At 40.5% G+C, this 23591-nt stretch overlaps 1 protein-coding gene across 1 annotated transcript; it reads left to right on the forward strand.

The window, feature by feature from the left end:
- The first annotated feature begins 1460 nt into the window (after positions 1 to 1460).
- LOC106907067 (chaperone Ric-8A-like) lies at positions 1461 to 23591 on the forward strand. The gene is made up of 13 exons (XM_088007907.1): positions 1461 to 1551; positions 2291 to 2338; positions 3127 to 3144; positions 8861 to 8950; positions 9473 to 9969; positions 12095 to 12230; positions 14657 to 14845; positions 15324 to 15418; positions 15533 to 15683; positions 16201 to 16296; positions 17464 to 17608; positions 19537 to 19819; positions 22689 to 23591. Exons 1-13 carry the CDS (start codon positions 1462 to 1464, stop codon positions 22849 to 22851), a joined length of 2001 nt encoding a protein of 666 aa, XP_087864033.1. The 5' UTR covers position 1461; the 3' UTR covers positions 22852 to 23591.

Raw genomic sequence — 23591 nt, forward strand, 5'->3', positions numbered from 1 at the left:
GAAAAATAAAAACAACAATAATATTAATAAAAATGAAAATAAAATAAAAAATGTTAAACTAAATGAAACAGTCTTGTAATAAATGCTGTCTGGTTTTGAACCAAAGCTGAAATGTGTTTACTCCTTTTCCAACATATTGTTTCCCATTTTGAAGTAAGGTAACCGAATTATCTAGATTTAGAATCATAAATTGTCTTTGAGACAAGAATATTTTGTAATGAACCTTAATTGAAACTACATATATATATTCATGCTTTTATTTCTTGTCAAAATATATATTTATGCTTTTAATTCTTATCAAAATATATATTTATTCTTTTATTTATTCTTTTATTTCTTATTATCTTGGATATATCCCAGCCAGCATACCTATGTGGGCCCCATATGGGGAAAAGGAGGGCAGACAATATGGGTCCCGTATGGGTTTATCCATGGTTTCCATGGTGGCCCCACATGGGTTTGCCCATATAGGCCCCAGGTGGGCGGTGCCAGCACCTAGGTATGCTGGCAGGGTATATTTCTTCTTTTATTTATATATTTATTCTCTTATTTCTTATTATGTCGGTTTTGGTCCTCCATAAAAGTGCGATGCATACAATTGGCTTACCAAAGGATTGTGTTTAAAAATAATTATGGATAAATGGTTTAAGACCAGGTCACATAAAATAAAAGCTGAAGATACTCCTGGAAAGAAAACAACACCAGAAAAAGTTAAACCTGCTGATGTGTTCGAATCTTTTGAACGGTCTCCACTCTTAGTTAATGAGAACTATTCTTTGTTCTTACGACTTTGTTTTCTTATATGGCTCTGCTCACACAACAGATATTGTTTTTATTTAATTAAAAATTATTTAATTAAATGCATTAATTTAAATGCATAAATACAACTGATAGAAACTGGTGGATAACTTTACATTTAATAGAGCAGAAAATGACTTTTTTGTCTGTCAAAGCAAATAAAATCAATTTTTCTGTTATTGTGCAAATAGCCGTAAAATGCTATAAATGGACATAACACTTGGTAGTAAAGAAAAACTTCTTTTTTGATTTCCATGTGTTTGATGTCATTGGAAAGCTCAAAATCCGCACTTTCAAAATCTTTAAATAACTCAAAACACCCAGAGTCGACTTGGCCGATCCTATTTACAAAACAGCATGGATGAACAATGAAAACAACAATCAGTGTGTTAAGATGCTAATATTTTCATTTAAGTTTGTATACATTAAGATGTGTTGTTGAGGAGAAATTTCAAGTTAGTTTGTCTGGGAGGGTTTGTTCGATGGGTAAGTGACTCTCAGCCTGAAAAAGTTTGAAAAAACACTTATGTAAAAGTTACTTTTATAATTGCTGAGCCTTTATGTAAGTGCATACATAAAGACACTTGCATAAAGTGATTACTTCAGTGTTGGTTCTTGATTACAGGAAATAAGTTTGAATATTTCTGCAGCAGACGCTCAGGCATGGCGCCCAACGTGGAGAAGATCATCCAGAGCATCAGCCTCGGAGACCAGGACGCTGTCCAGCTCTTACTGGACAACTACAATACCCAGGTTATTGATGGTTGCCATGACGACTGCCTCAATTTGGCATGAGACATTTTCCTTCTTTTGTAACCATGGAAACAATGTGCAAGGCACGATGAGAATGGTTGTCGATGCCTAGAGGAATGTTTGAAATGTCTGCAGGAGCACCAAGTTGATCGGCTCCATCTCTGGCTTCATATCGTCCACAAACATGTGGACGATATGAAAGAGAAGCATTCATTGCTTCTCTTTCTCTGCTCCACTCCTGCTCCACTCCTGCTGCTGCTGTTTGAACAGTCAATCTACTTCCAAATACCAAGATAATTTTGGTATATTGTGACAAAATTAATCAAGTGAATGAATACAGCCATTCATCCTGTAAATGGTGGTTTGAACCCCTGCCCTCTGTCGTTGTGACCTTGGGTAGTCAGAGGGCCCAGTAGGGCCAGTTGAATGACAGTTATGTCTCTGTCAGTCTACCCCACAGCAGCTGTGAGTACAATGTAGCTCACATCATCATTGTGTGAACGGGTTAATGACCGATTGGAGTATGAAGAGGTTTGAAGTCCTCTGACCTGATAAGGCAATATAGAAATGTCACCCATTTATAATTTTACCATGTTTTTTAATTGTCACTGAGATTATTGTCTTGCTGTCAGCTGTAATATTTTTTCAGTATATCATTTGCTTTAAGTTTTATCTTTATCAAATTATGCTGATCTTTGTAAAACATTCAGTTCAACTTTTTTCTTTTATATCTTCACAGTACGCAGAGTGCTTCTTTTTCAATACTGAGGCACAAGAGAGAAAAAAGGTCAGTAAGCAAAATGTCTGAGTCTGTGAATCATCTTGTAAAAATATTTACATATAAAGTTAAGAAACGCCCCACCTACAGAGTGGAGCCACACTCCCTCCCCATAAACATCCCTTGAACCAGCAGACCAGGCACCAAAACCTGGAATTGTAATCCAAAAAAACTGCCTCCTTTTTGAGCTTGCTGCACTTTTGAGTCTTGACGGCTTAGACTTCCATCATGTTCCACCTGCCTTCATGACTGTCTATCCTCAATCATCTCCCTGCTGCAGAACGTCTGGAACAAAACATGGTTGCTATAAAACAAGACAATGGGCAACCTCCATGTGCAGTCCTTTACTAAGCATTTTTCTTGTCATCTGATTGAGAATGTTTATACTGTATTTTTGTCATTGTAATACTGGACAGACTCCAGCTTTGCTTTCGGTCATCAATGATGACCACACCCGTGTCCACATTTTTAAGAATATGAACATTTTTACACAATACTGCAATTGTTGAGAACAGCACCACCTGCTGTTTGGTGGAGGCATCACACAGTCATGCATGTTGACTTTACTTCTTATCAAAATGGATAAATGTCATAATCTCTTTGAATCTATTTTTGGACATCTTTTTCATTGCAAAACAGGAATCCCCATTTTCCTGACCAGACACTATCCAAGTCCAAAATGTCAATAGTAGAATGTCACCACTTCTTTGTTTTTGTCTTCTCTTTTTAAGTCTTACACTTATCTTTTTCTTTATTATACATCTGTTGCTGTTCATTCTCGGACCACCTGTCTGTAGCAACAACGACTGGAAGAGGTAAATAAATCACCCAGACAGAGCTGTGCTGACAATGAGTTCACACCGTCTTACATTAATCTGAAAAGGTGCTTAAATTGTTTAGTCACATCTAGTCTCTGTGTGGATGGGTGTCCTCCAAAAGCGATTAATCATGTGTTCCAAAGCTATTTAGATACCTCATCACTCATCATATTACCCTGTGTTGACCTTCACTTTCGTAGTATGCTTCAGCTTGTGCACAAGACTGTTCTTAATAGGAATTATTTCTTTTGGTGGGTTTGGTTCAGGGCTGATAGTGGAAAAAAAATCCAGAGCCTTAACTTTTTTCCGTCCCCACGAGGGGGACATGATGTGAAGGGTGTTACATATGCAACTCACCTTTAACACATAACATATAACACTATATAAAAATAACTCTTTTAACCCTGACCACAGATGTACACTGCTCAAAAAAATAAAGGGAACACTCAAATAACACATCCTAGATCTGAATGAATGAACTATTCTCATTGAATACTTTGTTCTGTACAAAGTTGAATGAGCTGACAACAAAATCACACAAAAATCATCAATGGAAATCAAATTTATTAACCAATGGAGGCCTGGATTTGGAGCCACACACAAAATTAACGTGAAATGTTCCCTTTATTTTTTTGAGCAGTATATATAAAGTGTCAGGATTGGTGAAGGCGGAGGCAAGGGAGAGCCGAAATGCAAACAAATATTTATTTAACTTAAACACTTGTGTTCACCAAATTACAGGCATAAGACGCACAAGAATCTTGCACGAGACTAGATAGAACTAGAACATTTCTGAAGAAATTTAAACAGGGCCTACCAAAGTGTGCCCGTCAGTTTGAACCCAACATTCTGCTGCTAAAAATTTCAATGCTAAGCTTAGCTAAAATAATTTTAATAGCATGTGGAGAATCACAAGAATATTGACTAACATGGACATAGTTCATTCAATATGTTAAAACTAGTGGATAAGCTAAAATTAGCCAAAATGCTAATGTTAGCCTAAATACTGCCAGTGGCATGTGGGGTATCACTAGCATGTTGTGTTACATTGACTTACTCTATTCATGGCTAATGAATCAAAAATAGCTCAAATGCTTATTTTACCCATTAGTTCACTAAGAAAGAAATAGCAGAAATACTTATTTTAGGGTGAGAACTAATGTTAGTGCATGACCTTGTTTAACCTGAGAGAAAAAAAAATAGCTAAATTGCTCATTAAAAGGAAAAGACAGATGTTAATGCACCCCCTTGCTCTTCGTAAGAAAAAACACAGTAGGGACCAATGCTATATTAATGCTACCGCATTAATATGTAACACTGAAATCAGACTCATAAACATCAAGAGTTCAGTGTCTATTGGGAGCACAAAAATATACCCCGATTATTTAAACAACCCACACCAGCAGTATCTGGTCAGTAACAACACTCCCAACATATTGAAAATAGATCTTTGTGTTGCCATGGCTAATCAACAGGGTCAATGCGTCTTTGCAACTGCAGCTCTTCTAGGACGTTATTAGTGTCTTAAGGTCTGCCATTAAAAGTCCAAAGAAGGAGGGAAAGAAACTGACCTGAGAAAGAGTCATTGGTGGCCAGCTTAGTGTTGAACACTGGAACCAACAATCTATAATTGGTGAAACAGATTTGTAAAAAGTGTATCTCAATGCTGAATGATGTTCTCTGTGTGAAGTAACCCATATAGACAAGGCCAGTAAGACTAAACAGGACAGAAGATATTATAAAGAAGAAATCCAGTTGGGGGCAATGTTGGATTTAACATCGTTTCTGAGCACCAACCATATTGAGTGTAACACGCCAGGGAATAAACAGAGTACAAGTACTGCATGAAAGCAATATACAGGTCCTTCTCAAAAAATTAGCATATTGTGATAAAGTTCATTATTTTCCATAATGTAATGATAAAAATTAAATTGTCATATATTTTAGATTCATTGCACACCAACCGAAATATTTCTGGTCTTTTATTGTTTTAATACTGATAATTTTGGCATACAGCTCATGAAAACCCAAAATCCCTGTCTCAAAAAATTAGCATATTTCATCCGACCAATAAAAGAAAAGTGTTTTAATACCAAAAAAGTTAACCTTCAAATAATTATGATAAGTTATGCATTCAGGATAACTTAACATAATTAGGAATCCTTTTGCAGCCTTCAGTGCGGCGTGGCATGGAGGCAATCAGCCTGTGGCACTGCTGAGATGTGATGGAGGCCCAGGATGCTTCGATAGCGGCTTTAAGGTCATCCAGGGTGTTGGGTCTCTCAACTTTCTCTTCACAATATCCCACAGATTCTCTATGGGGTTCAGGTCAGGAGAGTTGGCAGGCCAATTGAGCACAGTAACACCATGGTCAGTAATACCAGTGGTTTTGGCATTGTGAGCAGGTGCCAAGTTGTGCTAAAAAATGAAATCATCTCCATAAAGCTTTTCAGCAGATGGAAGCATGAAGTGCTCCAAAATCTCCTGATAGCTGCTGCATTGACCTGCCCTTGATAAAACACAGTGGACCAACACCAGCAGCTGACATGGCTCCCCAGACCATCACTGACTGTGGGTACTTGACACTGGACTTCTGGCATTTCCTTCTCCCCAGTCTTCCTCCAGGCTCTGGTACCTTGATTTCCGAATGACACAATTTTCTTTCATCCGAAAAAAGTACTTTGGACCACTGAGCAACAGTCCAGTGCTGCTTCTCTGTAGCCCAGGTCAGGCACTTCTGCCGCTGTTTCTGGTTCAAAAGTGGCTTGACCTGGGGAATGAGGAACCTGTAGCCCCTTTCCTGCACATGCCTATGCACAGTGGCTATGGATGTTTCTACTCCAGACTCAGTCCACTGCTTCCGCATGTCCCCAAGGTCTGGAATTGGCCCTTCTCCACAATCTTCCTCAGGGTCCGGTCACCTCTTCTCGTTGTGCAGCGTTTTCTGCCACACTTTTTCCGTCCCACAGACTTTCCACTGAGGTGCCTTGATACAGCACTCTGGGAAAAGCCTATTCGTTCAGAAATTTCTGTGTCTTACCCTCTTGCTTGAGGGTGTCAATGATGGCCTTCTGGACAGCAGTCTTACCCATGATGGCGGTTTTGAGTAGTGAACCAGGCTGGGAGTTTTTAAAAGCCTCAGGAATCTTTTGCAGGTGTTTAGAGTTACTTTGTTGATTCAGATGATGAGGTTAATTGCTCGTTCAGAGAACCTTTTCATGATATGCTAATTTTTTGAGACAGTGATTTTGGGTTTTCATGAGCTGTATGCCAAAATCATCAGTATTAAAACAATAAAACACCAGAAATATTTCAGTTGGTGTGCAATGAATCTAAAATATATGACAGTTTAATTTTTATCATTACATTATGGAAAATAATGAACTTTATCACAATATGCTAATTTTTTGAGAAGGACCTGTAGTGTCAGGAAAGATGGTGTTTGGTGTCGACAGGAACCACGAGGCCTTCTTCATCTTGTCATAGTTAGACTTTTACTTTTTATCACAGTTAAGATATACAGGTCAGATCTCACCGGAACACAACGTACAAACTCACACAGAGCGTAGAGGATACTCAGACCAGGAAACCCAGACGAGACTGCCGCAACAAACCTGCGGCGCGTCAAACCTAAATAGCTAACCAAACAGGTGAATCAAATTACTAATTAGTGGACAGAGGAAAAACCGGTAATACTCAAAAGTAGACACTAGAAACCTCGAAATCAACTCAAACTAAACGGAGAACACAGAAAAATCCACACAAAAAACCCAACATATGACAGTACCCCCACTCTTAGGGCGGATTCCAGACGCCCAAACAAACACTAAGGCACCCCCAGTCCCAAAGTCAAAACCCCGAAGGGAGCGTAAGGGAAAACACAAAAACAACCCACAACGGGCGTGAGAAAGGCAACAGAAAAAACACCCCCAGACGGACTTCCACCAAATAAGCCCCCAACAGTCTGCAGGGCGGAAAACCGAACTGGTGGGACCACAGAAAAAAAATTTCCCCAGTCTATGGGCCTGAACCTCTCTGGAGGACGACCCGAACGTAACCAAAACCTCCAATGCCCCTCAGGTGGACGACCCGGTGGCCGCTTCATTGTCAATATGTTCCCTGGAGGATGAACCACATGTCGCAGGATCCGCAGCAAAGTTCCCAGCGCTCGAACTGGAGAACGCCTCCCTCTACCAATCCAGCGGCGGAAACGTCCACGTAACCTTAGTGAAATTTCCCCAGTCTATGGGCCTGAACCTCTCTGGAGGACGACCCGAACGTAACCAAAACCTCCAATGCCCCTCAGGTGGACGACCCGGTGGCCGCTTCATTGTCAATATGTTCCCTGGAGGACGAACCACATGTCGCAGGATCCACAGCAAAGTTCCCAGCACTCGAACTGGAGAACGCCTCCCTCTACCAATCCAGCGGCGGAAACGTCCACGTAACCTTAGTGATGAACCCTGGCGGCGAATAACTCCTCGTAACACCTCATGCTGGCGTCGTCCCGAGCCCCTCCCTCCTGCTCCAGCTACCGAATCGGAAAACACTGGCATGGAACCGAAGCCGAGGCTGGACCTCTCACCACAGGAGATGAATCGAAGAAAAAGGACCCCCGCAGCTCAGTTGGTGAAGGTGTAGACCCTCCCAGTTCAGGAAACCGGTCGGAGGCCGACACCTCCAACACTTGTGGTAGCCCAGGAAACGGCTCAGAGGCTGGAACCTCCACCACAGGAGACAGGACGGAAGCCGGACCCACCAGCTCAGGAAACAGATCGGAGGCTGGAACCTCCGGCACAGGAGACAGGTCGGAAGATGGACCCACTGGCACAGGAAACGGATCGGAGGCTGTACCCACAGGCACAGGAGACGGATCGGAAGCCGGACCCACCGGCACAGGAGACGGATCGGAAGCTGGACCCACCGGCACAGGAGACGGATCGGAGGCTGGAAAGACCTCCAGCAAAACTCCCCAGAGGAACCCCACCAGATGCTCCACAGTGGCTTCACAGCCTCGACTCTGGAGCATTGTCTCCCCATCGTGACCAGAGGCGATGTCGGGAGCGGGTCTCTCCTCCCTGCGGGAGTCTTTCGCCGAGTCCGGGGGCGAGGGCGCTGGTGAACTCCTCTCCCGGGGTTCTGGGATGACCCACGGGAGATAGTCATCACAATCCCCATAAAAAAAGTTTCTCCACCCAGGGGGGAGAAACGGCCTAGGAGTCACCGCCCCCGTATCCGTGGTTCCTGTCGTCAGTCTGGCGGCAGTCTTCTGTCAGGAATGATTGTGTTTGGTGTTGACAGGAACCACGAGGCCTTCTTCGTCTTGTCATAGTTAGACTTTTACTTTTCATCACAGTTAAGATGTACAGGTCAGATCTCACCGGAACACAATGTACAAACTCACACAGAGCGTAGAGGATACTCAGACCGGGAAACCCAGACGAGACTGCCGCAACAAACCTGCGGCGCGTCAAACCAAATAGCTAACCAAACAGTTGAAAACAGGTGAATCAAATTACTAATTAGTGGACAAAGGAAAAACCGGTAATACTCAAAGGTAGACACTAGAAACCTCGAAATCAACTCAAACTAAACGGAGAACACAGAAAAATCCACACAAAAAACCCAACATATGACTTATAGCAGTGTGACCCATTATTACTGATGCTAACATCAGTGCAGTGTTACTAATTCCCATCTCTTGGTTCATCAGTTCAGAAAGAACAAAATAAGGGACTGTGCTTCAAACTCTGATTCGGACATTGACTCAGATGATGAGAGGCCAAATCTTCTTCTCAGAGAGGTAGGCCAAGTAAACTGATGTGGTTTGTTTGTTCTCCTGTACCCTCTGGACTTCCCAAAACCTCCAGTCATCTTTTACAGCAGATTTACCTGTATCTAGATTGATTTGTTTAATCATAATCATTTCCATAATCTCTGGAGATGAATATTCAAAGAAGGATTCCTCATAGGATCAAGAAAATTATGGACAACCCTGATCATCCTCTCTTCATGAGACTGTGTTAGCTTCCCAACAGAGTATCTTCAGTCAGAGGCTTCTTCAGATTCAGTGCAGTACAGACCGCTATAGGAGATTTTTCCTGCTAACAGCCATCACTAGCTACAATATCTCTTTTAAGAATCTAAATTAATGAGTTACAACAACATTTAATTTTCCTTTGGGATTAATAAAGTATTTTTGAATTTGAATTGAATCTATGATGCTGCAGCACATGTAATAAACATAAGACTCTTTAAATGTTGATGTATTTGATTTGTGCTGAGGCTGAATTCTTAGATTTCATCATAATATTTTTCCCTGCAGAGTCTGGCTGCTTCCCTGCTGGGCTTTGTCGGTGGTCAGTTGCAGCCTGCAGTGCTAAGAGCTTGTCTGCATACTCTGCGAATCCTCTCTCGTGACCGTAGAGCTATGGGACCAATGATCACTGATAGCGCCCTACTCACCTTGACACACCTGGGAGGTATCAATCTTCGGCAGCACAGCCAGCAGCAGGACAAAGCAAAAATTCAAGATCAGTGTGACAGAACACAGATCCATGGAATAGAAGCAAGTGGATGTCAGGGAGCAGTAGATTCCGATCAGAGGTGTACAGTTTCTTTTTCAGAGTGTCACTCCTTTAACCGGCGAGGGAACGTAGGGAACCTTGTGCTTGCTCCTGGGAAAAAAGACGCCCGGGAAGACGACAGTGAGGAAAATGGGAAAGTGGATGATGGGGAGGTGTGCAGGAAGGAAGCCATGAAAGTCTTGTGTAATATAATCTACAACAGTCCCCAGGCCCGGGAAAGAGCCAGCGCACTGAGGTGACAGTTTTAAAGTTGTTTTCTTGTTTCTGTATTATGTCAGAGTTCAAAACTTCAGTTAGTTTTGATACAAAATCATAGAGATTATTGGAGCAGACAGAGATCCTTTTCCATTCCTCTTTACACAATCCCTCCAGTTAAATAATAAAAAAATCAAGAATTCAGCCCATCATATTGAAATCTAAGTGAAAGTTAAAAAGTTTGTCCATCAGAATGTGGAGCTAGATTTTATTAAAACCCAATGAGAAGTCTACAGATAGCAACTTATCATAATTTTTGTTTCCTTCAAGATGTTTAAAACACATTTAGTAAAGTTGCGGTGTCATTCTCAACCCCACGACCAGACAACCAAAAGGTAAAGTAAGGGTTAAGTCTGAATAAGGAGATCTCTCTTTATCAATTTTTCAAAGGATTTCATAGTCAGTGCAAAAGGTCTAAAATTTTGAAGAACTTTTGTTTGGCTAGTCTTAGCCACAGGTATCATGATGGACTGCTTCCAGCACCTTGGCACCCTCTGTTGGTTAAGTGACATCTGGAAGATTTGATACAAAATGGGAGCCAACTGTTCCACACGAGGAGAGCAGTTGACCACTTACATTACTTTAAAAAAAAGTCACCATCAAAGAAAAGGTCACACTCTAATATTTTTGTTGGAGCACCTTTAGCTTTGATTTGCAGCATGCTTTCACTGAGCCATTGTTTTGAAATGGTTCTGCTTCAGCTGTTTCTCTTCTTAACCTGATGTGGCCCACCACTCTGGGTAAATGTGGACTCATCAGACCACATGACCTTCTTCCATTGCTCCAGAGTCCAATCTGTATGCTCCCTAGCAGTTTAAATCATTTTTTCCAGTTAGCTTCACTGATCAGTGGTTTTCTTAAGGCTATAGAGCTGTTCAGTCTCAGTCCCTTGACTTCTCTTCACATTCTGCAAGTGGAAATGTTTTTACTTTCACTATTTAACATAGACTGGAGTTCTACAGTTGTTTTCTTCGAATTGATTTAGCCAAACATTTAAGTGATCGCCAATAGCAATCATTCAGGATTTTTTTCCAGCCACATTTCTTCCTTGAAGACCACTGGTCTCCATTTTCCTTCCAGTTTTCAATAATGTGCTGGACAGTTCTTAACCCATTTTCAGTAGTTTCAGAAATCTCCTTAGATGTTTTCTCTGCTTGATGCATACTAATGATTTGACCCTTCTCAAATAGACTGACATCTTTTCCATGTCTTCTTGTGGTTGTTTAAGAAATGAGAAGCAACTTAATGCACAAATTGGGGTCAGATAACTTTTTACCAGCTGGAACACAATCGACTATGAAATAATTATCCAATAGAAGGCTTGGTTCAATTTGCTTAGTTCAATCCAGGTGACAACTTTTTTTGGCCAGGCAGTGTATTACCTGAACCTGGGCTTTTTCCACCCTTACAGTGTGTAAAAGATTCAGACACAGACACAATGTCAAATGGGACATGATCAGAGAAGTTTGTTTTTCAGAATCTAGATCTCATTACTAAAATCAGAAGAATCAAACTTAGGGTAAAACACATTGAACTCATTTGCCAATTAGATATCAGAATTAAAACCAGGAATAACCACAATTCTGTTGCACTTGATCTTTGATGCAACAATTGTTTTAAACCATTCCAAACTGGGCCTAATATATTATTGGTCTTTTACCAGATTTTCCTTGTAATTCAATTTAGCCTTTTTTTTAATGTCATTCTTAATTTCTCTTTTAAGTGAATTCAACTCTGTGAGGTTTCCTTCACTGAATGCCTTTTTGTTCGACAGATTTTTTTTAAACAATTTTGACATCTATGGTTTGCTATTAGGAGATACCTTTGCTATAATTTTCTTTACAAAAAGCTATGCATCTACTAATTAAATCAGTGTGGTTGTATGGAAATGAGGGTAACCACACCTCTTCGTGATTTCCCAGTGACACCACCATCCCAGTCCATGCATACTGGCGCGTCATTTCTTCATTTGAGGAGCACCAAAGTGCTATTCATACATGTTCTACCAAAAGCTTAGATGCTCTGAAGATTTAATGAATGGTTCTTTACAGCTGCTTAGCAACCCCTTGGCTCACTTAAAGCTTCACGTCTGTCTCCATGGGAAGGCTTCTACAGGGATTATGGGAGAGTCTGAAGCAGGGAATCTGGAGTGGGGCACCACCCACTGGCCAGTTTTACAAACTGAGGCTTCTCTTCTTACTAACAGCCCTGAGGCCTGAGCTCAGGCTACAGCTGCAGCAGGTAAACACTCCTCACCCTATCACAGTTATAAATGGCTTAATCCAGTGGTTCCCAAACTTTTTCTTCTGCGCCCCCCCAGTGGTTTCCAAACATTTTCTGTGCCCCCCCCCCATGGATTACAAATGGCTGTCTGGTTGAAACGACGCGTGTGACGGGGGGGCATCGACTTTTTTGGGGGCAAAATGAATGTACGTAGCTGAAAATAGACACCAACATCGGTAGCCTACAAGGTACTTGTTAAGCTTAAGGTTCTGTATTGATATTAGCTAGTCATCTTTTAGCTAACATTACCTGCATCCAGCAGCTTTACTCAACTCAGTCGGTTAGTTTGGAGGGAAAAACTGTGAAAAGTTCTTTGCGTTTTGCTGGTTTGCTGCCGTGATTCTAACACAAACCTACGTAGCTCCGCCCAGCAGCAGCAGGTCTCCTTCACAGGTGGAAACCCAGCGCGAGCGTCGTAGCGCTCATGTTGCGTTTAAAGGCGGCTCGGAAAAACAGGTTACAACATGTTAACAATGGATTAAACAGTTTTAACTGCTGATAAAAGTGACAGAGGACACAAATATGGGAAGTGTGGAAGCCCCTACTGTATCAAATTGACATAGGAATAACAGAGAGTTGGCCATTCTAAGGTAAAAACCCAGCGCATACAAAAAACAAAACATGTTTTGTTTTTTTCATCCAGACGGCTTCCCGCGCCCCCCCTTCAATGACACGGCGTCCCCCCTAGGGGGCGCGCCCCACAGTTTGGGAACCCCTGGCTTAATCTAAAGTTTATCTCAGTCTACTGCTAATCTTAACCATTACTCTGGGGCAATGGTGATGAAGGTGGTAGGAGTTTGCCCAGCAATTAACAGATTGCTGGTTTGGTTCCTGCTCCACCCACCTCTGTCATTATGTCTGTCACCACCAGGCAAGGCTTGCCTGCCACCAGCCTTGTCTAGTGGTGGGGGTCAAAGGGCCCCGTGGTGCCGGTGCATGGCAGCCAGCTGTGTAAAGCACCTTCGGGTCCTCTGGACTTAACAAAGTGCTATACAAGTACCAAGTCATTTACTCTAAACCTTTGTGTTTTGTGGAACATTGAGCATGCAAATGAATTTGCAAAAGTATTCCCACCATTAATTTTTTTCCCCTGTCACAACTACAGATTTGAGGATGTGATAATGGTGATATAGAAAAAAAATGACGGATAGGTTAAAAAAACTTCTACATAAAACTCTGAGAAGTGTGTGGTGCATCATTGTTTTGAGCTGCAACTAACAATTGTTGTAATAATTGATTATTCTCTTGATTATTTTGATGATTAATTTGATAGAAAAACGGATACATTCTGTAGATTGTTCATTTAACTAGCTACAGAATGAAAAGGCTAAGCCTTTTTTATGCAATATTAGAAATATATATAAAAAATGCAATTAAAAATAATGGTAACTACCCATAATGGTAACACTTTATTTGAAGGGGTGTGCATAAGACTGACATGACACTGTCATAAACATGACATAACACCTGTCATGAAAAAGAAGTCTTTATGAATGTTTATGACAGTTGTAATGAAATGTCATTCAGTAAATAATGACACTTTTAATGCAAAGTTGCATTGAAAGTCCATTAAAAATGCCAACTTTGCATAAAATTATCATAATTTACAAAATCATGCAAAGTTGGAACTTTTAATGGACTTTTAATGCAACTTTTAGAGTGTCATGTCAGTTTTATGCACACACCAAAATAATTCATTCCTATATTGAATATTTGAACACTGCTGATGGAAAGGATGCATCAGCAGCTAATTACATAATTCTAGTATCTACATATGAAAAGCTCAGACCTTAGAACTGGGAGAAGCTAAAACTACCATTTGAAAATTTTTGGTTGAAAAAAAAGTTTTTTGCTGCAACTTTAATGCAAAATGTATATAGCTTTTTGGATAGGTTTGACTTAATTACTACTCTGATAATGTTCTTTCAGAAAATGGCTCTTTTTTCAATCTGTACACTCTAGTTAGCAATGAATTAATTACCATATCAGTTGACCGTGATTTCAATTATCAATTTTATGTCAAGACCCCTAAATAAACTCCAGACTGACCGGTTAGATTTAGAAGTTGCCTAAGTAGTAAACATCGTCTGAGGATAAATGTTTTATGAAAGCTGGGCAAAGAAATATTCAATCAGAGAAGGAACCATGAGGTTCATGGGAAATCTGCAAACATATTCCAGTTATGTATGACTTTGTGTTGGTCTGTCACATCAAATCCAAATTCAACACATTGAATTATGTGGCTGTAAAGTGACAAAATGCAAACGGTTCAAAGGGTGTGATTACTTTTACAAACACTAAATTTCTTTATTACAACTAATGCTTCAGAAGCTTCTTACCACGGTCCATAGGTAGAACTCAGTGCTTTGCTTTGGTTGCCTCAGGAACGTGGGGTGTTGGTTCTGACCTCAGCTTTGGAGCAGCGCCTGGTCTTGAGATGGACCGACGGAAATCAGCTGATCCCTGACAGCACTTCCTCTCCTGTCTCCAAGGAGGTGTCCCAGGATGTTATTGAGATTCTCAAGATCATCTTCAACGTTGCTCACAGGTTATACAGGCAGGAGCCTGATGAGGTGAAAACACGAAGCCACCAGTGCTAGGCAAACATCTAAATAGTTAGGCAGGGGTTCCTCAGAAAGTTTTCATAGAGTTGGTCAGACCAGGCCAGTGAAACATTTTAGGGTGGAATGGATTAACCAAATGAAATAAAAACAGCTAATGCAACAAGCATAATAAGGATTGTCAGAGTGCTTCATGTGCCCATGCCTTTATAGAGGATTGTTTTTTGTGGTGAAATTTAAGATGAAGGATGTCTTCATCCTTCATCTTAAATGTCTTCCCAGACATTTAAGATGTCTGGGAAGACATCTTAAATGTCTTCCCATTTAAGATGGGAAGACATTCCCATCTTAAATGGGAATGTCTTCCCATCTTAAATGGGAAGACATTCCCATCTGACATTCCCAGACATTCTGGGAATGTCTTCCCAGAGATGTCTGGGAAGACATTCTTAAATGTCTTCCCAGACATTTAAGAAGGATGTCTTTCCAGGAGGAAGCTGCTTTATATCGCCGCCTGGCAGCTGTCCTACACCACTGTCTGCTGCTGTCTTGTGATGGAGCAGACACATTGGAGGAACTACAAGGGTCAGAGGGTTATCTTTAACCCAGCAATTCATTGTTATATACATGTTACAGATATGCTTGAGAAAAATGAACTAAGAACAGTTGAAGGACGTTCATAAAGTATTTTCCCCTCAGACATACAGTAAACATCCTGTCAGCCCTGCCCCTGACCTGCCTGGATGTCCTGCTGGCTGTCCCTGTAGGACAGGCGTCTCATAAGTATGAAGGTGTCAACATGGACTGTGTACACGCATTGGTGCTCTTCATGGACAGACGACTGAACAGGGCAAGTAGATATCCTGTCATAGGTAGAAGCTGGGCGTATCGGTCTAAAGATCAATCTTTATTAGTATCAGATCAATGCTAACGTGATGAGATTGATACTTTTATTTGCAATTTTTCTTCCATATATTCACCAAATTACTTGAATTTCTGAGGAAATTCAAGTAGACACAGATTTCTCTGCTGTGGTGTCTTCACATGGTTTGGTAATTGTAAAACCATGTGGTCTCATGCTGACCAATAATGTGGCCTAATCAAACTCCCTTGTATGGTGCCAATGCGTCTTTTAAGTGTCTCCTGCATTTGCTGACTTCCACCCTGTTGAGACTGACTGTATCACAACATTCAATACCTGGAACATCCAGTTTCTTAAATCCAGTTCCTGGATGTTCCAGGAACTGCCTGCAATAGTATTGCTCAGCTTTCGATGGCATGGCCATAGAATGGAACTCAGTCTGCTCTTTATGATGGATGCAGTCTCATAGGCTTTTAAAAACTTTCAAACCTATTTTTTTTCTCAGGGTCAGAAACTGAAAGAGAAGCTGACTCCTGTTCTAAGTTTATTGACAGAGAGTTCTCGGGTTCACAGGGAGACACGTCACTACTTAAGGCAAAAGGTAAAATTGTTCTTTTTCTTTGACTGCACTGGCATTCATATTCTGTCTCTCTTCTGTGTTTGCTTTTTTAATCACCTCTGAATGTTCCAGATCTTCAAACTTAAAACCACATAAAAATAACCAGAGTAAATAGAGATACAGATATGAATCATGGTCATACTGAAGACGACAAATTGTCTTTCAATGGTTTTCGGATAAGTCTTATCGTTCCTGAATGCTGCTTTTTTCAGTGAAACTGACTGCCTCAAATAGATAGAATTTTCTCTCCCTCTCTCTCACTCTGTAGTTTTAACACTTACTATTGAGGAAGGCAGAGCTGATAGAACTACATAAATGCCACCTTGACTGAACACTTACTACAGGCAAGATGGCAGAAGAGCATGAGAAGAATATGTGACTCATGAAACTTGATGCCCCTAAACTGACAACCACATTGAGCTGTCAAAATAAGAGCATCACATATCCTACAAAATAAAATTCTTCAATTTTTTCAAAGCAGGTAATTGCTGTTTGGAGCTTTATATGGTTTAACCCAATCACTTTTACACATGGGATTAATGTGACCTTTTGTAATGAAGTTTACTGAAAAATTAAAAAATAAAAGCCTCATTATTCCTTACTTAACATATGAAGTTGGCAAATGCCTTGAATGGGATATTGGTTTAGAACAAAAATAGAACACATTCTCATGGTAGCGTCAACATGCTTGTAGGTCAAAATGCTAGTAGGTCACATGCTACTGACAGCATTTGAGCTAATCTTAGCATTTTGGTTAATTTTAGCTTACACCTTAATATTTTGCATACTAACTTGATTAAGTCACTGTTAGTCAACATGTTAGTTATAACACACATAAATGCTACTTGCTCTACATTCCAGTCATAGGCCTCATGCTAACGTTAAACTTACAGCTATAATAAGTATTTGAGTTCACTGGGCCTGAATATAGGAGGAGAGTGATGCACTGCCTTGAGAAGCAAGATAGTGCACTGCAACACTCCTGCATGGGATATTATTAATTTTATGAATAAATTAGGTAAATGAATGTTTATTTGTTGTGAACAAAGTTTTGAACATATATTTTTCTAGGAGATTCATTGGTGGTACAGTAGCACATTAATATTTGAATCAGAACTGTATTTTTTCTCTCATAACCTTTTGTCTCAGATCTTACCTCCTCTGAAGGACGTTGCTGTTCGGCCTGAGCAAGACAGTACTCTAAGAGGCCAGCTAGTCCGCCTGATGACACATGTTGATACAGATGTTAAGGACTGTGCAGCAGAGCTGCTGTTTGTGCTCTGCAAAGAAAATGGTACAATTACATTCTACATGTTTGTGTTATTGTCCTCATAAAAGTTTTACTTAGATGTCTTTGTGTCCAATCATTCAAGATATTAGTGATTGTGAGTCAACATAAATGCTTGAAAGTTTTTGTTCTACAAAACAGGCATAGTCATGGTCAAATAAATACACCATCTAATGGTATTTCTAAAGAACAAGCAAGCAAGGTTTATTTCATTCGCACTCTATACGAAGCCTTGTTGTAGAGAGGAAGTACTTACTTGTACAGCGATAGAAGACATGTATGAACATCTGAATCGTATTAATTTGTGACTGCTAATGATGCATCTCAAATGTAGAGGAAAGTTAACACAACAATTGACTTTATTTTAAAAAAATAATGGGTGCTCTACACACACCTGGGCCAGATGGAGACTAACAGGAGGTTAGCCATCAGACCTGAGAGTGGAGTTGCACAGAGAACTATGACACCTCCAGCTGATTATATTTGCTAATAGGAACTGAGTGAGTTTCCTGCATAAGGCAGAATAATCCCCGCACTCAGGTAGGCAGTTTGGGCAGTCAAGCCGCCCTCTTTGTAGCTAAAGTTAAATGTTACAGAAATTATTTCAATGTTTGTCCTGAGATGCATGTATCTTAGTTCCAATGTTGGACTGCGATTAGAAAGAAATTTAAGTTTGTGCACTGTTAGTGTTAAATAGAAAAATAAACAGTTATATTAAGATAGAGTTCTAGAATATTCTGCTGTGGAAAAGTTGGGCAAGATTACTGAACTAATTTTGATTATTTTACAGAATGTGTCTTTCTGCTGTGTAATTTAAGTTTACATTTCTACATGTTCTTTCATAGACCCTCATAACAGATCCTACTTAGAAAGGGGGATGCAGTAACAGGCAATCTGAGGACAGGAACCTTTGTGCTGTGTTGTGTTTGGGGATGGAGTGAAAAATAAAGAGGATCTGCTAAAAATGGAGATGTCTTACTCATACTTCTGTGTAACCTTATTAAATATATATCGGTGAACAGAACAGATGTTGCTTCAGCAGCCACTCTACTGCGTATCTTGCCTTCAGAACGCAGACAAGAATACATTATTCTAACTATTTGAACTATTTACAGTTAGGCCAATAAAATCATTTACAACTGGAAGACAGCAGTCTTCACCAGCTGCGACTCCTGTACGCAGCTTTGTCGCATTTGCAGTTGTCAGGTTTTATTTTTAGCGTCTCTATACCTCACACTGCCTCCCATTCAACCTGCTGCATTTTAAACTTCTGAAGGCTTCCTGAATGCAGCTGCATCTTTATTTCCCCTCTAAGTGTGACCAAACTAGGATTTTTTTAAAGAAAAACTTACATTTTAGGAAAACCCTAATCCGGTGCCATATTGCTCACCATATGTTTTATTTAGAAGGACTCAACAAATCTCATTGATCTCACTGTGAACAAATGGTTTTAATATTGCTAATTGGTAATGTCCAACATTTGGGGCCTTTTATCTTGTCACCTGCATTTAATGCTTAAGACATATCTCATTCACTAATGTCAATTTGATAGAATAACTCATTTTATCATGCTGTGTTAAACAGTTGTACAACACTGACTGACAACGTGCTAGCTAATGTTAAAACAGCAAGAACCTTGGCAACCAGCTTGTTTGGCACCCTGGACGAACCAACTTTCTGGCGCCCACCAATCCATTCCAGTGTCTTCAAATAAACCGGAGGGAGGGGCACACTCATGCTGTCCCCCATAAGATGCCGCCCTGGGCAGTTGCCCATGTCGACCATATCAGAAACTGCCACTGGCAACCAGTGAACGTTTAAAGGCCGGCCTGGCTCTTTATGCAGTAAAGCTGCATGCGCATCCATTGTGTGAAATACAAACTTTCTTGTGAAGAGTTGCCTCAGTATGGTTCTCATTCTGTGTGTCTTTGCAGTAAGCCGCTTTGTTAAATACACTGGCTATGGGAACGCTGCAGGGCTGCTGGCAGCTCGGGGTCTGTTGAACGGCAGGAGGAACTCTGGGGATGGCCAATTTGCTTCTCACTACTCCAGCGACTCTGACTCAGACACAGAGGAGTACCGCCAGGCCAGATCAAAGATTAACCTGGTGACAGGCAGGGTGGAGGCAGAGCAGCCCGACCCAATGGAAGGCATGACAGAAGAAGAGAAGGAGAAAGAGGCCTGTCGTCTCATCTGTATGATCAACAGACTATCACAGTGAGAGCACTTGATATGATACGACTCATGATTCCAGTATCCTTTTGTCTACTCAGTTATTCAGAGTACAGTACTCAGAAAGTTTCCCTCTTTCTATATTTTATGATACAGCAAATGTTTTAAACATAATGACCCATGTCAGGTTAATTGGCCTCTCCAAATTCTCCGTAGGTGTGAGTATGTATGTGCATGGTTGTTTGTCCTGTCTGTCTCTGTGTTGCCCTGCGACAGACTGGCGACCTGTCCAGGGTGACCCCGCCTCTTGCCCGGAACGTTAGCTGGAGATAGGCACCAGTACCTCCCGACCCCACTAAGGGACAAGGGTGTAAAGAAAATGGATGGATGGATGGATGGATGGATGGATGGATGGATGGATGGATGGATGGATGGATGGATGGATGGATGGATGGATGGATGGATGGATGGATGGATGGATGGATGGATGGATGGATGGATGGATGGATGGACCCATAACAACAAAGGCAAAAAACAAGGCTTTGCAAATTTATTAAAGGCAACAAAGCAAAAAAGATGTACAGAAGTATTCACACCCTGTTCCATGACCATAAATTGAGCTCAGGTTCATCTTGTTTCCACTGATCATCTAAGGATGATCTGAAGCAGGGGTCCCCAAACTTTTTCCTGTGAGGGCCAAATAACTTTTCCCTTCTCTGGTGGGAAGGGAAAAGTCAGTTTGTAACAGAAAAAGAGTGACGATTGCAGGAGTGCCTAAATGTAAAAATTTATTGTTTTCCAGAAAGCACAATAAAATAACTCTCTCTAGGTTCTTCTCAGAAAAAATCCAGGAAATAACACTATTTATGAAATAAATACCGTATTTTCCGGACTATAAGCCTCAGACTCTGGGTTTTCCACAACGATGCAGCAGCAGCAGAGGGGGGCGGACACTCAAAATTTGAGTCATAACAGGTCAATTGAATATCACATTCATTACGGTTGAAAAACAAAAATTTGCCAAGTTTAGATTTAACTGAACTGATTACGGCAGTTTCCAAACGGTAACTGTTTGGAAACAGTTACCGTTTGGTAGTGCTGATCCTTCGTGTCTGCTACTAGCATGTGCTAAATGAAAATGGGCGCTTTCTTCTTCTTCTTCTTCTTTAGATTTCAACGACAGCTTGCATCAATTATTGTTGCACCACTACCATCTACTGGATCCTAAAATCTAGACCTCAAATTTTCATAATGATCACAGTATTATTTAAAAAAAATGAAAAATCTTCTTTTTCCCCTCATTGCTATTTAACTGATCAACAACATTCTCAAATTTCAATTCCCTATTAAAACTTAATTCTGTTTTAATGGGCGCTTTCTTCTTTTATTTCCAATTTTGACTTCCAATGATTCACTTCCTGCTAAAGAGCCCCCTGGTGGTTGAAGAAAAATCCAAATATAAGCTGCACCGTGTTATAAGCCGCAAGGTACAAAGCTTAGGAAAAAGTAGCGGCTTATAATCCGGAAAATACGGTATATGAAAAAAAATCTAAATGCTCTTTGGTATTGTTCAGGGGGCCGGACCAAATGCGGAGGTGGGCCGGATCCGGCCCGTGGGCCATAGTTTGGGGACCATTGATCTAAAGGATCAGGGGTGTCCAAAGTGTGGCTGTTGAAATGATTTTGTTTGACCACAATTCAAGAATGGTAAAAAATTTAGTCAACAAAATGGAATTGAGTTGAAGACCCAAAAAATGTGTTAATGGCATGTTTTTCTTCAAATAAGACAACAGCATGAAACCTTTTAGATGTTTTAGGTATTTGGGAATTAATTAGTTAGATTGTTTACTATCAAGCAGGTAAAACAAGAAAAGAAAAGAAAGTTTTTGCATTTTTAATTTATTTTCCGCTTTTGGCCCCTTAGAGAAAAGAATTTGGTCACCACAAAACCATAAAAAGTTTTATGAAATGTAAGAAATCTTTAACCACCAGTGTCCCCCAATGTCTCCACACCCCCTTTACATCTGGCCACCTGAGGAATCATAGAACAAGACCTTGGTCAGAGAGGTGAGCAAGAGGTCAATTGGCAAAGCTCAATGGTGTCAGGATTAAAAAAAGTACTGAAACAAGGACCGACTAAACCAAGATGGTGCAGAGGTCCAAGAGGCCAGTGTCAAAGGAACTCAGAGCATGGAGACCATTACCGCCCAACGGTACAGGAACTTGGAGCCTGGTGGCCACAGGAGCTCGATCCTTGGTGGGTGGTGATGGTATGGAGGCTTGCAATGACGAAAGAGCTTTGAGACTGCAGCTGAATCTCTGGGGTCTGAAGGACCTGGCTGGAGGCTGACCGAGTGACTACGGTGTGAATACTTGTGTACAAGTGATTTTTTTTTTTTTAGTTTAATTAACAAATTCAGGTTTTTCATTATGAAGTTTGGCATTTAGATCAGTTAGGCTGGGCCACATACAATTCAACTAAAGAAAAAAATGAATAAAAATCAATGCTGTTCAATATGGTATTAATTTCAAATTCTTATATTTTGTCTTCGAGTCAAGAGGAAAACTAATTTTTTAGAGGAAAACTGGGGTTGCACAGTTGGTAGCATTGTTGCCTTGCAGCAAGAAGGTTGTGGGTTCAATTCCTGGCCCAGGGTCTTTCTGCATGCAGTTTGCATGTTCTCCCTATGCATGCTGTGGGTTCTCTCCAGGTACTCTGGCTTCCTCCCAGAGTCCAAAGACTGTTAGGTTAATTGATCTATCAAAATTTTCCTTATTTGTGTGTATGCATGACTGTTTGTCCTTTCTGTCTCTGTGTTGCCCTACGATGCACTGGTGACCTGTCAACAAAATGTAGAAGAAGTGCTGTGAAGCTTTACAGATGTTCTGTTTGTATTTTCTCTCTCTCATTCAGAGACCAAATCATTCAGCCAATGAGTGTGACAAGAGATGGGAGACTGGCTCCTCTTTGGGGCCATATGAGGAGCTGCACAGAAGAAAAAGAAGAGGAGCATGAAGAGGAAGAACAGGGCTTGAGTTCAATGCCACAGGGATTGAAAGACAAAACAATGAAATAGCAAAAATATTTTTCTGCTACACTCAGAAATGAACAAGCAAGTATGAGAGAACTATTATCATTCCTTTATTGGGGACCTCTTACTCTACACTTTGGTCTCTTTAATATTTATTTTTGTTACGTCACCATTAATGTGGCCCAAACCACTGCATGCAACCCCACAAAATATACATTAAAACATGCTGCCCATCTCGAGAAGGGAGTTATTACTTCTGTTGCCATTTCAATTTCCATGGTAAACATGGCAACAAACTATGGCTTTGAATTACAATGGAAAAGAATGCACCCACAAAATAAAAGCCTTCATATTTTACGCAGCAGGTAATTGCTACTTTGCTGCAACCACTGTTACGGGATTGGTGTAGCTTTTTAAAACGAAGTTTACTAAAAATTTCAAAATAAAAGCCTCTTTGCTCTTTACCTACTCTACATTTTAAGTTGAGAGAACTGTTCAATGAGATATTGGCTTAGGACCAAGACTCCATGAATGGTACTTTGCTAGTGATACCACATTTAAGTTACCATTACTATTTTAGCTAGGTCTTTTGTAAAAAGCTAAGCTTTACATAAGACAAAACAATGAATGGAGTACGTTGATGTTACTCAACATGCTGATGATAATACATACATCCAACTAGTGTCTACATGCTAGTTGCTCAACATGCACAATAATAATGCTCATGCTAACATTAGTCCTATAGCTAAAGTAAGCATTTTAGATGATTTTGAAAATGTGTTACC

Source organism: Poecilia mexicana, unplaced genomic scaffold (genome assembly GCF_051168715.1).
Source record: "Poecilia mexicana isolate PSO_F unplaced genomic scaffold, ASM5116871v1 scaffold_8, whole genome shotgun sequence".
In the NCBI taxonomy this organism is placed as follows: Eukaryota; Metazoa; Chordata; class Actinopteri; order Cyprinodontiformes; family Poeciliidae; genus Poecilia; species Poecilia mexicana.

Bases quoted from the DNA above. Each gene is read 5' to 3' on its own strand.
- LOC106907067 (XM_088007907.1), top strand. From the start codon at position 1,462: ATGGCGCCCAACGTGGAGAAGATCATCCAGAGCATCAGCCTCGGAGAC. The intron at 15,684-16,200 runs GCAAGTAGATAT...TTTTTTTCTCAG, and splicing joins TGGACAGACGACTGAACAGG to GGTCAGAAACTGAAAGAGAA. The intron at 16,297-17,463 runs GTAAAATTGTTC...CTTTTGTCTCAG, and splicing joins GTCACTACTTAAGGCAAAAG to ATCTTACCTCCTCTGAAGGA.